Source organism: Beta vulgaris, chromosome 7, assembly GCF_026745355.1.
Source record: "Beta vulgaris subsp. vulgaris cultivar EL10 chromosome 7, EL10.2, whole genome shotgun sequence".
NCBI classification, from domain to species: Eukaryota; Viridiplantae; Streptophyta; class Magnoliopsida; order Caryophyllales; family Amaranthaceae; genus Beta; species Beta vulgaris.
The window spans coordinates 44,445,426-44,463,423 of NC_079208.1; the positions used below are offsets into that span (position 1 = coordinate 44,445,426).

Genomic DNA, 17,998 nt, shown 5'->3' on the forward strand with positions numbered 1-17,998 from the left:
TTTAACGACTAACCTCGTGCCATTACATAACCCAGATGTTTGATCAATATTCCTTAGCATCATAACTGGCGCACCAACCTTTAATCGTCTGCTATGATTCGGGAGACCGGAGCATCTTATCGTATTAAGGAATTCAGTCTCTTCTTTGCTTATGCGTCCAAACTCAAATACACTTTCTCTTCTCCGTGAATGGTAGATAGAACATGATCATTGACTATCTCCACTATCTCATTCGTAGGCGCCAAAATTGCTCTTTCTTGGAAATATTTAGCTTCCCAAATATGCTCATGTAGGTTTGGATAAGTGCTATCAACAATTGCTGAAATTGGATCGAGGCCTAGATCTATAAGAATATCTTTTGCAACCTCAATTACGGCTTCTCCATCATTAGGACCTCCGGCCTTACCGTCTCCTATGTTTCGTATCCACTCCGAAAATTCTCGCAGTTCATCAGCAGAAGATTTAGAAGAACCTGATTGAAGTCTCATATTGCGAGTAAGTGTTAGGACCTTACACAAATCCCACAAGTAAGACGAATTAACGGTAGAAAACACGATATCTTGCCTCGTTCCCTTTGGTACCATACAACTGGTAACATCTGACGTAGATCACCACCAAACACCATAACTTTACCCCCAAACGGTCAATGCATGTTTCTCCTATCAACTAACCTCATTATGTCCCTCAAACTTCTATCAAGTGCTTCAAAGCAGTACTTATGCATCATGGGCGCTTCATCCCATATAATAAGTTTTGTCTTGATGAGAAGACCAGCTAAATCCGACCCAGAACGAATCCCGGCACATGTAGAATTCTCAGTTACATTCAAAGGGATACCAAATCTCGAATGCGCCGTTCTTCCCGTGGAAGGAGGAGAGAAACAATTCCACTCGAAGCTACAGGCAATACAATTTCGCCCATCTTCCTTGCGGCAGCACATAATGTCTTCCAGACATATGTTTTTCCGGTACCTCCGTAGCCGTAGACGAAAAACACACCTCCTTCTTGACTTGACACAGCATCCATTACTCTGTGATAAATGATGGATTGCTCATCAGTTAGACCCTTAAACAATTTATCGTGTTCCAACGTCATTTCCTCTATGTCATAAGAAAGCTCATCTGCAATAAGCTTGTTTTGTCCTTCAAACATGATTAGTTCATCCGGAAATGGCTTCTCACTAAATCTACGCAAGCTGTTGCCATTACTTTGGAGCATGGTTTCAATCTCCGCCGACGCAAACACTTCAATTTGATCGTCTGTTAACTGTAGTTCTGCGAAAACATAAATTAAAATTAAACCGCAGTAACGTATACTAAATATGCACATTTCTTAAGAATATATATAGTAACTATTATCAGGATATGTTGGTAGTTGTGTACCTTTATTTTTCTGAATACCGCGCTGCTTGTACAAAATATCATCAGATAGTAACCTCCAAGTCTTATGCCAAACATCCTCCGGCTTCGACATACTCCTAGATAACAGTAACATGGAGAACAAATGTCTTACGTAGTGCCCTGATTCTCTAAAACTCGCTTCCGTGATTGCGTCAACATATTCCTTATCATCATCAAGTAATCCCCTTGCATAGCAAGCTTCCTTGAAGGTAGGATACACTACACCATCAACTGTTCTAATGTCTTCATTGCACGTCGCTCCTTTAACAAAGTTTAGCAACGTCCTAAGATAGAATTTCTCACCAGATCCCGGCGATACGTGGTAGATTCGACCTATTGCAAAGCCTTTATTTCTTGGTGTCCACTCCCTCAACGCCTGCTTCCAAACAAATCTTGTAGGAAACTCCACATAACTAATCGCCCTGGCTTCTTCATATTTCTCATTACATTTCATCCAAGATAGGAATTTCGTATTGTCGATATGGGGCATGTCTAGTACGGATTCTACATCAGCATGGTCATTAAACAAAACAGTTTGCTCTTGGTAGATGGAAACTTAGCCTCTCCACAGCAGGAGTTCGATAATGGATGTTAAGTCTAAAAATCCTCCAAATTGCCTCGCAAGCCGAAATGTATCGACAATCATGTACATCTTTATCTCGTCGATTTCTTTCCCTTCACCTTCTTTCTGTTTATCTTGGTATGCCGTAGCAGTAACCCTATCATACCCCTTGTTTATATATTTGAACAGGTACTTAATTGATCTTGACTGGTTACACCACTCAACATTAATATGTGCTCGATATTTACGTAGCAATTCAGCATTATATGGAACATACTATTGTCAAGATGAACTCCACCCTTATCAACTGTAGATCTTATCTCTTCGCCTGTAAACGGATATCCTTCATCATCCACTTTAGTCGAATCAATAAACCTCTTTGGAAAATGCTTACTGCATTGCTTGTCAACCATACACGGTGATTTGTGTTTGCTGCGCACATGGACCGTGCATCATGAACTCGGTGACAGCTTGATATAGTTTTGGATCTTCACCTTCATCGGGCAACTCGGCAGAAATAATCTTATCAATATCTGAAGCTACGGCGTACTTGTCTTGTTGATGCATGAACAACAAAATATGGCATGCGGCAAACCACGCTTTTGGAATTCTACTATATATACCACTGAAAATTGGAAATACAACAAAGTAGGGTTTAATAGTCATATTACAGACAAAACATAACTATACCAACACATAAGTAGTTCGGAATCTATAATAATAATAATAATATTAGTAAGAAATATGTGTTACATACCAGCCCTAACACTGCCAAATATTTTGCGATCTTTCAAATCTCTTACCAGTTGGTCTAGTTTCATCTTAAAAACTCGGCATACGATGTCCGGCCTATCTTCTGGCCTGAGTCCCCTTTTCTTTACAAATCTAGTGATCTCTGGCCACTTAGGATTACACGTAAATGTTATGAATAAATCCGGATAACCGTACCATCTACAAATAGCCATCGCATCCTGATAGTTTTCTCTATATGCTATGCCTCCGGTGAATGAAGCCAGCAATACTATACGACTTCCAGTTGAAGCTCCTTCCTTTCTCCTCTTTCACACCCCTCTTAAATTCTTCACATTCGCGGCTCTAAGGCTCTGTTGGTTGTTATAAGAAAAGACAACCTTTCACTTCAATCATTGTGTAGGCATCTACTAAAAATTGTTGTAACAACCTGCGAGATAAGAGTATGGTGGCCGCTTCTAAAGCTCGATCTGTATCCTATATGCAAAGAACTCACGCATAGGAGTTTAAATCTTTTTCTCGTCGAACCGTCGGTTGGAGTGTTTCTCTATGCATAATATCTGTTCTAAATCCATCTTCTCCATATGGAAATAACAGTGGATTTGCATTGCCAGATAAGAAGGATGAAGCTCAGAAATTTGTTGTAACTTTCCACTCTTTGTTTCTATAATTATATCTCTTTTATCAGCACTGTCAATATCTCCAACAATAAGCGCAACAACTTCTGATGCCGTTGGCAAATTGTAAGTTCTTCCATCGGTCTCTCGTTTTCCAATAAGCCTTAATTTCAAAGTATTACATGTGTCCGATGCAAACCTATCCCTAGCCATTCTGAAAGTTTTAGCTAAAGGGTTATTTTGATCTATCATATCTTGTAATTGTGCGACTAAGCGATCCTCGAACTTGTCAGATTTATTGGTACTGTGAAGACATTTATAAGCGAAATTTGTAATATGAAAAACAAAAATATTCAACTATAACAAATAAGCACAATTTGCTATGTAAAACCAACAAATAGTTGTACCTTGCAACAGTTTTTCTATTCCTAATTTCATCCTCCGTATCGTATATGTAAAGTTGAGAAAGCTTAGGACGTGCACCATTAGGAGGCAACAAACTACCTATCAATTAATGATTTTGTCCTCCAATTTTGTAATTAACGGACCTTGTCCTCGAGTTGTAGGGGCAAAATTTTTTCCACCCATGGATGTAAATGAATATATCATATTATATCCTCGTATGTTTTCAAGAAAGTGATTGCTTCTGATATGTTTCTTCTTTAATAGGTCGTCAATAAGTTTTGGTGGATCTTTTAGTAGAGGTAGTTGAACCTTCCCTTGCATGCAACATAATGAGAAGGTTAGCTTCTTTGTCTTGTTTTTTATTTACCCTCTCATCAAACCACATTTCAGCCCCACAAAACTCACATACATATGTAGGGTCTCCTATATCCAAATAGCTATCTATTTAACAAAAAACAAATTGAATTAGTAAATTTTCATCACATGATATAGCTTCAAGCTGCACATTTTAATCTCAAATTTGATAACACGTGCATATATGCACCTGTAACGATCTCCATAGCAGCTATGATGTTGTCATTATTGTCATGTGTAACACACTCATCTTGAATAGTAGCATCTGATTGAGCACAATTAAATGAAGCAATATTTTCATCTTTATGAACGTTGTATTCAATAATACGTGTTAGATATAATAGAAAATGAATATAAAAATCCTTACATCAAAATAGAATACTTTATATTAACATAATACCATTTATAATTCTCCGTGTAATGATCTGAGAATTGTTGAACTTCTAACCACATGTCTCTTAGATCTAACTTGGCTTTGTGATTGCGCCAAATCCAAAATATCTCCTGAAGACATATCACTACCAATAATTGAGTTTTTTTTTAGCCATAATCTTCAACTTTAATATAACATAGAGACCTATATTTTAATTACATTAATATATATACCTCGAGTTCTTTTGTCAAGCAATATGAGCTTTCTTTTATTTCTAGCAATTTGTGATGCCTTTTGTTTTTCTAAGGCAAATTTTGTACAAAATGTCAGCATCAAATAATACAGCTTTATATGACAAAAAAGATAAAATAACGTAGCTTATAATATTCAATTCTAAACATTATTTGAAACAAAGCACAATCGAAGGTAAAATATATATTGAAAATTTATACCGTTAATGACAAAACTTGTAGGTGTATCATTTGAGCTATTTGTATTGCGTGGTGCTTCAACAGACGATGAAGACGGTGGTGAATGTAAAGCTATAAAAACAATTTAGAAAGTACTTAATGTTAGTGTGAAAAGATTATTCATTTTACCAAATATATGTATTATTTATTTCTTTACCTCTATTCATCATTGGAGTAGTACACACAGTACTTGAATCATTACTTATAGTGCTTATTGAAGGTGAATTAAAAATAGATTGCCTGAAGATAGTATAAATAATTAAAACAAAGTCTATATGAGGTTAACAATAATATTAGAGGTAATATAAGTAAAAAACAAAACCATATACCATTTGAGTGACAAATAATGATTTGGCTAAATATAGGTTGTTTAATTCCTATATTACGCCGACACCACTAGTAGAATAAAGGCTACTTGCTGCGGTTAAAAAGTGCCCTATTGCTGCGGATTAGAGCGCGCAGCAATTAAGGGCGCAGCAATAATATTGCTGCGGTTTTAAACCGCAGCAATATAGAGAAATATTGCTGCGGTTTCAAGGCCAAACCGCAGCAATATTATTATGCGTTATCAATTTATAAGACAATATTGCTGCGGTTTTGGCCCAAAAACGCAGCAATATTCCTTTTTTTAATTATTTACTTAAGTATATTGCTGCGGTTCCTTAGCAAAACCGCAGCAATATATCAGGGTACAGGTAAATTTTTTTTTTTTAATTAAATTTGAAAAATTAGAGCTACCCCTGCACTCTCCACCAAATTCACATAACAAATGAACATCAAATCTTTTAAGAGAAAGATAACACCACATTCATTCACAACAAATGAAACTAACAATAAATCAAAAAAAATTGAAACTGTATCTCATTTACAAAGAAAACAAAGATGATGAAAATTATAACAGTATCTAAAATGGAAAAACTAAATCTAAAAAATTATAACAATACATGAAGAAAATAAGAAAATCAAATCTAAAAAAAACTTAAATCGAAATTATAACAGTTTCATGTGTGTGTTGGTGGGCTTCGCGTTTACTGGTGGAGCGACGGCGAGATTTGTAGACCACGAGCGACGGCGAGATTTGTAGACCACGAGCGACGGCGAGATTTAAAAACCACGAGCGACGGTGAGATTTGTAGACCACGAGCGACGGCGAGATTTGTAGACCACGAGCGACGGTCGGAAATGGCGGATGAAGAGGAGGATGGAGAAGTCGGAGATGGCTGACAGGAGCGGTCCCGGCGAAGGTTAAGGGAGAACGTGGCGCTGGTTGTGAGCAGTGGAGTCCGGTAATGAGAGAAAAGAGAGGTTGAGAGAGAGATGAGAGAACAGAAAAAGAGAGGTTGAGAGAGAGAGGAGGTTGAGAGAATGGAAGGGAACGGCTGGTTGTGAGCATTGATAGAATGAGAGGGAAAAAACCCTAAACGCGTTTTTATATATTTTTTTTATAATATTGATGCGGTTTTTTATCAAAAACCGCAGCAATATATTAAAATATTATTTTTTAATATTATTTTAATATATTGCTGCGGTTCTTGATAAAAAACCGCAGCAATATATCTGGTCAAATAGTCAAATTTTTTTCAAAAAATTTCGGTCGATACCATATTGCTGCGGTTTTTGAAGAAACCGCAGCAATATCTTTATTTTATATTTTATGTTTATTTTTACGTGATATATTGCTGCGTATGGGTAAAACCGCAGCAATACCACCGCAGCAAATAGCATTTATTCTACTAGTCCACGTTTCACGTTTCTGTGATAATATTATTTTCCTTTTGTTCATTGCAACGCGTTGTTCAATTCCTTTAGACACGCAGTCATGTGGAGATAGCAAAGACTCTGCAAAATTGAACATAAACATGAGTTATTAAATGTACATATCATTGTAATAAAGTAAAACATATAAATAACAATTATAAATCCATGATATACCTAATTGAAATTAACTTTGATAAATGAAATAAAAAATATATATCAGTGTTATATTGGTAGTGGTTATTTATTACAAATTTCATAATTTACATTATAATCTTTTTTCCCTTTGTTTATATTATTTTCTTGACGAACATGGATGCAAATATATACTAAATATGCAATAAATTTTGTATATATGTCGTACAAATAAAATCTATGTATAATATAACGTACACGAATAACTAATAAAATATATCACAATTTATGTAGTAAAACATGCAAGCTATACATGGGTGGAAATACAATAAATATGGAATGAATTTATTCTTGTAAAAGATATGTATAATATAACATACACGAATAATTAATAATATATATCAAAATCTATGTCGGATTATTTTAATATACACATATAACAATAACCAATTTGTTAGGACCAATATGACTTCTCAATGGATAAACATATATGGCCCAATATATATAATTTTATTAAAAGTGGCCTAATTATTTCCTACCACTTTTTTATTAAGGCCCAAAATTATCAAGTACAATAAAATATTAATTTGAGTTGACTTACTTTGGGCTTTCATTTTCTTAATCCAACAACAAATAAATATGTTGGAATTTTCCAACTTCTTTCATTTATCTCAAATCTCTCAAACTTCCTTCATTTCTCCATGATTTCTTTCTTCATTTCCAACTTCACTTCTCAAATTTCTCAAACTTCTCCTAATATACCGTTTCTCCTCTTTCATTTTTCGAAATATATACTCTCTACATCTATATATTCTTCCAACTATAAATTTCACAAAGTTTAACTATATCTCAAAAATATACAACAATTTTGGATTTTTTGGAATGGATAATCTTCCAATTTCTATTTTCGACATGATTTGAGTGAAGATTATAATTTGCATGTTGATTTTTTGTCAAAGATTGCAAATTTTCGCCAAGAAATACCTCAAATATGGCTTGCATGTCATAGATTCAAGATTTTGAGATGGTTTGCTTCACTATTTATAAAAAATAGGTAATTTCTCATACATTATTTTGTTTTTAAAAGTTTCTTATTAATAATCTATAATAATAATATATAAAATTTATAAATTGCACAGTATGTATGAAAGAATAAAAAGAGATTATTTATACGACTGTTTTTTTTTTGCATATTCTTTTGAAAAATATCATATTTTTTATTATCCGAAGTAAATATTATATTTTAGGAATAACAGTTGCTTTGCATGTTAATATCTAATACAAATTTTCATTGTTTCAGCTGCATGGAATTGGTAATAAATATGTATGAGTTGGTTTGATATTTATAGATATAAGGTAAGTTTTTAGTGTTTTATCTACTTTTGTTTCTTATGTAAGGTAAGTTTTTTTAGTGTTTTACAATAAATAAATTTGTTCGAAATTTATATATGTAATAAACATGTATATTTCTTCATTTACATGTAATAAATTAAATAAAAATCTGTACAATTTTTTTTACAATTCCCTTTCGTAAATTCCTGCATATTTATTAAATTATAATAATTTATATAAATGTTATATTTACAATAAATAAATTTTTTCGAAATTTATATATATAATAAACATGTCCATTTCTTCATTTGCATATAATAAATAAAAAATAAATAATCTGTACAAATTTTTATTTTATAATTCCCTTTCGTAAATTCCTGCATATTTATTAAATTATAATAATTTATATAAATGTTATATTTACAATAAAAAAATATATTCGAAATTTATATATATAATAAACATATCCATTTCTTCAATTGCATGTAATAAATAACAAATAAAATCATGTATATATAAATAATCAAACTATATTTTTCCTTATAAATTATAAAATCAAACTATTTTAATTTGTGGTTAAAAAATATAATCGATTTCGGTATCATAGGATTTATAATTAGCTGTTTTTCATTGTATTACACTTGTTATAACAAAAAAACAATCAAATTCTACTATAATACATGTCTAATTCTTTTGTTTTGTTTGTGTTATTATATTGATAATTGAACAGATTTACACAATTTTCGATTGCGTTAAAAAAAGTTAAGCTAACAAATAAAACCTTTCCTTCCTTCAATGCCATTCGAGTTAAGGTACGTTGTTTATTCTTTTTTTATTGTTAAATATTTTCTATTGAATTTGTAAAACTTACATAAAATTATGATAAATTTATTCTACTTTGTTGATCTTTATATGACATCTGATATGAACTTAATAGAATGTATGTGAATTGTTGTAAATGATATGAACTTTATGTTTTGGTTAATGATATTTAAATAGACATATATAATATGTAGTGTGTAAAATGAAGCAACTAATAAAACATGATAAGTTGTGTTCTTTTTTTTTGTCAATATAACTGATGCTTAGGATAACTTGAAACTCATCTATATTTAAAATTAACTGTAAATGGCTAATCATATTCCTAAAATATGCAACTCCGAAGTATAATAAGAAAAAACAAAATAGACTTACCATGTACAATTCTTTCATTTTTTGTACGCTTTTGATGTAATATGTACTTCATGTTTGCTCTAGCTAATTTGTAATTGCCCTTTTCAGTAGTTCCTCCGTTCTTTATGATTGATATATCTACATTTTGATTTTCTTCCACTTGTTTTCCAAATCTTGAAACAACTGTAAAATTAATTAGTTATATAATGTCAAAGTATTATTAGAAAAGTAATTAAATTATATTACCATTTGAAATATCACTCATAGGATGCCTTTGACTTTTTAATTGATCTCGACTCCTTGTCAACAAAGTGGTGCATTGTGGTTTACTTGAACCTCTTAAGAAATTGAATTTTTAAAACTAATATTAGCATATATATAATTCCATATATATTATACATTTTACATGTCAAACTGCACTAAGGATATCAAATCAACAAACTCTCAAGTTATTCAGACATTAAAATATTTTGCCGATATTTGAGGTGAGCATCTACATTCTTATATATTATACTCATTTATTAGAATGCTTTATTGATTAGAAAATGTCCATCTAAATCGTTTGAAATAAACCTTAAATGTTCAAATTTGATATTCCACCTAAAGCTTATATTTTTATTGTAATAAGTAGTTATTGTAATTTGTTTTATATTAGTTGGAATGTAATAATTTTATTCATTGTATTTATTCGAAATTAGGTTGAATATGAAATTTGAATATGTAGAAAGTTTATAAAACGATTTGAGGACAACATACCTATATGCTCTCCGCTTTGATTTGAATAATCTCTTGCCTTTTTCATATATCTCATTTTTGCTATGTTTGGATTCTCATTTTCCTTAGCCATCTCTTTATCCATGTAATTCGAATAATTTAATCAAAAAAAATAATATTAAGTATATTCATATGTTTTTAACAGAATATTAGCAACCATTTGGTGTTGATAGCAATAGATATTATTTATGTGATTCGACAATATATCTATTTTTGAATAGAAAATATCGACAACCTGATTATAGGCTTAATTTAAGTTGTCACATATTATATAGCAACAATTAGGGTAAATTGTGATTTATGTCTTTACAAAATAGATTTTATAAAACTTCTTTCAAAAAAGTGTATCAAATCATAAATTGAATCATAATATGGAAATACATATATTACATTATATATTCCATAATACCTTGTGTAACTTACCTATTACAGTTGTTATTGTAAAATGGAAATAACATCAGTTTAAAATCAACGATATATATAATAATTATAATATAGACATGTCGTGTGTTTTTTTACATATATAAAATTTGATTACTCTTACAAATAGCATAAAAATCGAGATTTATTATAGTAGTAATATACACAAATAGTTAATTTATAAGTAATAGAACGTCTCTCTTTTTAAAAAAAAAATCGAGTAATAGAATATTCTAAGACAGAGAATAAATCCTTTATTAACGAACTATATAAAAATATGAACATCAAAGTAAACTTAACACATAACTTTTAGGAAGAACTAAGTTCTCAATTACAATTGCAAGCATCACACACTCTTCTTGGTTCATCCGAAACTTCGTAGTAGAAATTATCACCTTTCCAACTATTCCTATTAACATTACATGATTGCTTATTTTTGTATACTAAAAATCATGATTCAATAAAAAGCTTATTATCTACCCATATTCCATCGAACACTTTCATAATCAAATCCCAATTTTATAACTTCAATGGAATATAAATTCAATTCACAAGAAAAATTGGAATGGTTAGTACCTTGAACAACCACCAAAAATGGCAAAAGTACGGTGAGGAGAGAGAGAGTGGCCACAACGTCGACTTCGACGACAGCGAGACGGTAGGGCAAGGCGATCGCCGATCGCGACAGCTGAACAACCACAACAGCACACGCAGCGGGGAAAAACAACAACAACCAAACAACAATGACGACGCCAACAACAACGCTGGCCGAGGAGGAAGCTCCGGCAAGGCCAGCGGGCTCCGGCAAGGCCAGCGGGTCGTGGTGCGACGCAGCGTACAAAGAGTAGCAAGGCAGGGCGACACGCACGAACGGCAATAGCAGCAACGTAAGAGTATGGAATGGCGTGGTATCTCTGGCGGCCTCGAAAAACGTCGGCGAGGCAGAAGGGTGGAGCTCCGATAGCATCCGACGAGATTAGAGAGGAAGAATAGGTTTTGGGGTTTGAGATTTTACGGGGAAGGTGAGAGAAAGATATGGGGTTTTGAGATATTTGGGGTCAGAAGGTTCGAGAGAGTAATATAAAGTAATGGGGTTTCGGGTTTCTATTTTGGGCAAAATACAACTCAATTAGTTCACATAGAACTCAATATATGAATTACTAATAATAATTTCACAAAATTAAGTAAATAATTATTTTACAATACGACAACTAAAATTCATACTCTAAAACTCAAATAAAATAAGATTTTCGGAACATAATGAACTTATTAATTATAATTAGCTTTTAAATAAACACCTTAAAAACAGGGCTATTACACTTTTCCTCGTGCATCTCTTCGATCCTTTTCTTATATTTGGTTTGTTAAACATGGCCAAAGTGTAGGACACTATTGCTTATAATTTTGTTCTAGATCATGCTTCTATCTTAGAACTACTAGCTTTTTATGCACGCGATGCGTGCGATGACATTTTTAGGCCTAATTATTACTAAGTAGTAAACAAAAAGCAAATGCAAGTTAGTATTTAAGTTCACCTCCATTTTGTGAATAAGATTCTTTGAAATACAATCAAATAGTATTTAAAAACACTTTAATAAATAAGTATAAGTATTGAAATTGCATTTGTAACTACTTTTTTTTGTTGACATTAACTAATTTTCTTTAAAATCCACGCACACTCATCAGCCCAGTCAACTTCAAATATGTAATCAACGGTGTGGAACTGATTAATCTCCATGGTGTTACTTGGTGGATGTAAAAACCATGAGTATTCTTTGAAACCGAAAACTTTCATAACTTTGTTGAAAACTGATGCTCTTCCATTAGGCTGCAATTAATAGAGATATTAGTTTTTAGTTGTAAACGATACGTAAAAAAAAGTTTGGAATACTTGACAAACCTGTTGAAGTAGTGATTTGGTTTCAGTCGGAGTACACCGCAACATGTGTTGAGTTAGGTCATTCATCAATGTGACTCCCATTTTAAAACTCTTGTTAGAAATAATGAGTCGAAACATTAATCTGTCAACAGGAAACCACAATTAATAGTGATTTGTGAATATTTGTAATATATGTAGATTAATGTTATAAAGTTTATGCCTTGGAATAGTTGCAGCATTTGTTAGATTGCACCGTACACATTTATAGTCCGTTTGGGTGATGACAATTTTTCTTAGACAACGATTACATGCTTCGTAAATAAACTCATCAGGTTGTGACTCAATACGCCTCGAAAACAACAAATATTCGTTATTTTGTTTTGTATTGATAATTCCACTAATAAACAAATTGAAAAGGTTTATAGTTATTTACACTCTTTATAGTAGGTAATTTAGATATCCAAGTACGAATGGCATTATAAACTGCAATTGATGAATGCATTGCAAATGGACATGAGCGAAAAGCCGCAACCCATTTCTGTGCCAGTTTCTCGGTGTCATACCTGAATCGGCAGTATGTGAGAATCAATTTTCTATACATAATAATCGTGCGTATACATTTTTTTGATTAGTTGATTGGTGTGAAACTGAATGTTGCATACCATGCACATAATAAACTGGTAAATTTGTTCTCTGTATTTAAGTATATTCTGCTGTAATAGCTGGTCGTAAGATATACCCCTGTTCACATAAATGATTCCAAAAATTAATCTTGGTCAGCCATATACATATACAAAATTAAAAGCAATATCTTTGTTGTATGAAAAGGGATGTCATTCATACCGTGGTAATTTTTCAGATGAAGCCCACATGCGACAACAATTGAATGTTGTTTCCCATAATCAAATGGTCCATCTCCGAAGACATGAATACAATCATTCCAAACAGTTAATTTGATAATGATCCACCTGGAGAGAATAAAGTTAAAAAATGCAATGCACTATAATAATAAATTGTGATATTAAATAAAGAATGTGTACGTACGTATTATCCATTATTGCAACATCTCTTTTAAAAGAGTTGTTTCCAACCGGTTGAATCGGTGATACATCAAGGAGTATTCCAATGACATCTGAGAAACGTGCACCATGCATTAAATATGTGTTTTCGTAGTGAAAACATGTATATGGTTGGAAATAAATAGACTTTACCGAATAATTTGTCACTGTTAAATATAAAACACCGCGTGCATTAAAAGCATGTGTAAACTACATACTATCACAAAGTATAATTCATAACATTTTTTAAATTTCATAGGAATATGGTAATAAGAAATATTTAAATGTAAGATACACTATGTAGAAAGTAACAAAACTTCCTTGTACACAATATTTTTGGGAACACTCCTTCCTTTCTTCTAATCTTTCCATTGTCGACAGTAATCTTTGTCATGTTCTCGGAAATTCCACGCAAAAGTGCAACATACAACTGCCCATGGCTAAATACATGATCAGGAAGATATATCCCAACATGTGGGATGGTTTGCCCTTGAGACTTGTTTATAGTTAAACCAAAACTCAACTTTATAGGGATTGCTTTCTAACCATCTAAAAGGTAACCTAATATCTTCAGCAGTTTTCAACGGAATTCTTGGCAAAAAGACCCTGTTTCCCCTTGCATGTCCAGTTAAAATCTCAGCATCGATGAAATGATCCTTTAGCGAATGGCAAAGTAGTCGTGTTCCATTACAAAGACCATTTTTAGGATCGATATTCCTGAGAAGCATTAGAGGAACGCCAGGTTTCAGTTTGAGCACATGTGGAGGCAGTCCTGAGCGACAATGAATTTAGGAACTCTTGCTGATACAGTTTCTTGTATCATCAGGCACTGAATCAAATGAGTGTATGTTCGTCCTTCTCCGAGAAATCGTTCGATAACCCTGTCATTGATTCTATCAGCATTTTCGTTCAATGGAGTGATGATTGCTCTTTCAACCATAAAATTTCCATCACCGATGTGTTCATTTAGATTTAAGAAAATTTGATCAATCAACCCATCAATCGAGGTATCAGCAACAGTAGGGATAACCATGTTACTCGGCAATTTTATCATATCATCTGAAATGGTAGGTTCATCGCCATTTCCAATAGAGAGTAAGAAATTAGCGAATCCATTGTCATGTCTAGATCTCATGTTTTCTCTCAATTGCAGAACCGAAATATGGTTCCATACAGGGCCGTCTCATGGAATATGGAGGCCCTGTGTTATTCATTAAAATGGGGCCCTTCAAAAAAAATTATAAAGAAGAAATCATAAATTTTTTTTTTTTATTATTTATCATAAATCGTTCCTTACAGTTTGATAAATAAACCAAAACTAAAAAAAAATATATTAGAATCTTTTATTTAAACAAAGCCATCCTTCTAGCATTCTTTGAAGCGAAATCGTCCACCAAATCTTCATAATCAACTTTTTCCAAAATATCGTTCTCTATTGCTATCAAGGCTAGTCCATTAAGTCTTTCTTGTGACATTGTAGAGCGCATATAGGACTTCAACAATTTCAACTTTGAAAAACTTCTTTCTGCAGATGCAACGGTAACAGGAATAGTCAACATAATTCTATATGCAATAACTAAATTAGGGAAAAAATCAAGATGTTTTACAAACTTTAACATATCTAAAGGGCCCAAATCTTCATTGGGCAAACATTCTTTAATCATTTGCAACTCGAAATACAATTCGAGCCTATCAATATCAGATTGTCCATCTTTTTCCATTGCCTTTTCCAAACCTCTACAATAAGACCTTAAACTCTCATCGTCAAAAGAATATAGCTTTTTAGAACTAAACAAAAATCCAAAAATATTTTCATATTCTTGATATTGTTCAAATCTCTTGTTAAGAGAAACAATAGCTTGATCAACAATATATAAGAAATAATTAACTCTGAATGATTCTTCTGGAGATTGGGAAGCAACAGATGAAGTATTAGTTGAATTCCCATCAAAAAAACATTTTCTTCTAATGACACGCTTTTCACGAAAAATAGGATCAATGTCCATTTCAATTGCAATCTTTTTTGCTATGTCCAAGGCATCATGAAAACCACTTTCTCTATATCGCTCAAAAAACGAAACCAACCCATTTGTTTTTTCAATAGCAACATCTATAAGAACATCCTTTGATTGTAAATTCTTACTAACCAAATTAACAGCATATAATATGTCAAACCAGATAATAATTGCCATCAAAAATTCAAAATCACTCAACTCATTTGTCGCTAGAGATTTAGCTTCACTTCTTATTTTAGAATCATTATCATTTTCTCCTACTTGAATTAAAGCTTCTCTTATTTCGGGCATTTGAAACCTTATAGCTCTAACACTATCAATGCGACTCTCCCAACGAGTGGATGACAATGATTTAGGAGTCAATCCTTTTACATTATCTTTTAAAATTTGCCATCTTTTTGTAGAGCATGCAAATATTGTGTAGATACGTTGTATTGTACCAAAAAAATCTCTGGCTTTAACACAAGTATTAGCCATATCACACAATGCTAAGTTAAGACTATGACAACCACATGGAGTATAAAGAGCTCGGGGATTTATATCTAAAAGTTTTTTTTGAACTCCTTGATGTTTTCCTTTCATATTAGATCCATTGTCATAGCCTTGTCCTCGGACATTATCTATATCAAGATTAAGATCTTTCAACTCATTTCGTAAAACATCAAAAAGTCCTTGACCAGTTGTATCATTCACATTCAAAAATCCTAAAAAAGACTCCTCAATTATAATAGAACTCGAAGCAACATCAACATATCTTAATATTAAGGACATTTGTTCTTGGTGACTAACATCAGGAGTGCAATCAAGGATTACGGAGAAATACTTTGCTTGTTTTATTTTCTTAATGATTTCAGATTTAATGGCAGAACCAAGCAAATGTATAATCTCATTTTGAATGTTATGACCAAGATAATGAATATGTATTTCATCATTGCTAATGCGCCTAACATGTTCATGAACAACTAGATCAAACTCTGCCAACATTTCAATTAAGCCCAAGAAATTACCATTACTCTTTTGGTATATTTTCTCATTTGAACCACGAAAGGCTAAGTTATGTTTTGCAAGAAATTTTACCACCGAAATTATTCTTGTTAAAACCTTTTTCCAATGTTCTTTCTCTTTTTTAATCTGTTTTTGAGTTATTTTGTCAATAGTCTCATTCTTTTGAAGCCTTACACGCAAATCATACCAAGTTGCCATATTCTTAAAATGTTCCATACTTGTCTCATGCTCTTTAAGTCTTGTACTAATATGAGACCAATCACCAAAACCTTCATTAATTAATTGACCTCTTCCATGGGTTTTTTTAAAAATTTTACAACAAAAACAAAAAACTTTGTCAAGCTCTTTTGAATAAACAAGCCATTCTCTATCACATCTTTCCCCATTTGACAAGATTCTAGTATATAAAGTCATAGAAAATCGTTTAGATAACTTGTCTTTAGGACCTTTTATAATAGACAAGTCTCTTTTGGTCCCTTTTCTACTAACATTTCAATCATTTTAGAATTAAGAGTATCCCAATTTCGTGGATCGAATATATCAAGGCCAAATTGATTGTCATTACTTTCATCCAAGCCATGATTATTTTCATTCGCAACATTATTATTTTCAACGGGATTATTATCTTCATTCACACCATTATCATTTTTAGCATGAACATCATTTTCATTACCACCAATATCATTCTCACTCGGCACATTAGCATCAAAAGATATATTATCTCTATCTAAAGGCACATTATCATTAGGATTAACACAATTATCATCCAAGGCTACTTCATCATTCACAAGCACATTCTTATTACTTTGAGTACCAACATGTGATTCTTTAACAACAAACTTATCAAGAGCTCCTCTTTGTGATTGAGTGAGCTCTTCAATTCTCTTTTTCTTTTTACGTTTTTCATAGCCACAATCATACTTCCTAATTTTGGGAGGCATGATAGAAATAATTAAATAAAAAGATATGCAATGTATAATAGAAGCAACGAAAATATACTGATATAAAAACAACAAGAAAGACAGAAACAACCTGTATTCCAATCTTTTCAATTTCTTTTTTGCAATCTCATTCTTTGGAAAAAGAAAAACATTTGTAGGAGGTTGTACACTTGTACTGCATCTTCGCAAGAAAAAACCAAGCAAACTAATTTCAGATTATATTGCAATTATTAAAGTCTTACAAATGAAATAGCCTTCTGTTCTAGAGAATAAAATAAAATCTGCTCACTCTTTAAATCTAATAGAAGTCTAATTTACCTGCTCATTCAAAAATTAGCTTTCCACAAATTCTTGTAACTGAACATTGTTGTGTTTCTCGGCCACCTGTTAGTCAATACAATAAACAATTAGTCACAAACTCACAATATGAGGATGACATCGCAAGTTATAGTTGGCTCTGTTTCAATAGATATTTTAAGCACTTTTGACTCTAAGTCTCTAACTAAGCTCTTCTTTTTTTTATATATGATTAGTCTACGTTGACTTTAAAGGTCATTCTATTAGTTCATTAATCTTTTTT

General features: G+C 32.2%; 3 protein-coding genes and 2 long non-coding RNA genes across 7 annotated transcripts; all 5 read right to left on the minus strand.

Moving 5' to 3' along the window:
- Window positions 1-149: 149 nt before the first annotated feature.
- Window positions 150-2,375, minus strand: LOC130589392 (uncharacterized). The gene is made up of 4 exons (XM_057390834.1): window positions 2,240-2,375; window positions 1,383-1,904; window positions 838-1,274; window positions 150-509 (listed from the first exon to the last, which is right to left on the minus strand). Exons 1-4 carry the CDS (start codon window positions 2,373-2,375, stop codon window positions 150-152), a joined length of 1,455 nt encoding a protein of 484 aa, XP_057246817.1.
- A 30-nt stretch (window positions 2,376-2,405) lies between these two features.
- LOC104885063 (uncharacterized) lies at window positions 2,406-5,319 on the minus strand. Of its 3 annotated transcripts, none has more exons than XR_008967092.1 (6): window positions 5,089-5,319; window positions 4,914-5,003; window positions 4,695-4,763; window positions 4,489-4,592; window positions 4,279-4,353; window positions 2,406-2,587 (listed from the first exon to the last, which is right to left on the minus strand). It is a non-coding gene; the product is annotated as an uncharacterized LOC104885063 (long non-coding RNA). The 3 variants fall into 3 exon arrangements; XR_008967093.1 differs by having other exon boundaries at window positions 4,489-4,606; XR_008967094.1 differs by lacking the exon at window positions 2,406-2,587 and adding an exon at window positions 3,119-3,633.
- A 1,351-nt stretch (window positions 5,320-6,670) lies between these two features.
- LOC104908789 (uncharacterized) lies at window positions 6,671-11,313 on the minus strand. The gene is made up of 4 exons (XR_007276655.1): window positions 11,097-11,313; window positions 9,573-9,662; window positions 9,348-9,509; window positions 6,671-6,770 (listed from the first exon to the last, which is right to left on the minus strand). It is a non-coding gene; the product is annotated as an uncharacterized LOC104908789 (long non-coding RNA).
- A 3,431-nt stretch (window positions 11,314-14,744) lies between these two features.
- Window positions 14,745-16,943, minus strand: LOC125499433 (uncharacterized). The gene has a single exon (XM_048648241.2). The coding sequence runs from the start codon at window positions 16,889-16,891 to the stop codon at window positions 14,801-14,803; it is 2,091 nt and encodes a 696-aa protein (XP_048504198.1). The 5' UTR covers window positions 16,892-16,943; the 3' UTR covers window positions 14,745-14,800.
- LOC130592131 (uncharacterized) lies at window positions 16,927-17,501 on the minus strand. Its single transcript, XM_057396310.1, has one exon. It carries the CDS (start codon window positions 17,416-17,418, stop codon window positions 16,927-16,929), a length of 492 nt encoding a protein of 163 aa, XP_057252293.1. The 5' UTR covers window positions 17,419-17,501.
- Between the last annotated feature and the right edge of the window lie 497 nt (window positions 17,502-17,998).

Bases quoted from the DNA above. Each gene is read 5' to 3' on its own strand.
- LOC130589392 (XM_057390834.1), bottom strand. From the start codon at position 2,375: ATGGTTGACAAGCAATGCAGTAAGCATTTTCCAAAGAGGTTTATTGAT. The intron at 1,905-2,239 runs GTATGTTCCATA...ATGCTGATGTAG, and splicing joins TGGAGTTCATCTTGACAATA to AATCCGTACTAGACATGCCC. The intron at 1,275-1,382 runs GTACACAACTAC...ATGTTTTCGCAG, and splicing joins CGGTATTCAGAAAAATAAAG to AACTACAGTTAACAGACGAT.
- LOC125499433 (XM_048648241.2), bottom strand. From the start codon at position 16,891: ATGACTTTATATACTAGAATCTTGTCAAATGGGGAAAGATGTGATAGA.
- LOC130592131 (XM_057396310.1), bottom strand. From the start codon at position 17,418: ATGCCTCCCAAAATTAGGAAGTATGATTGTGGCTATGAAAAACGTAAA.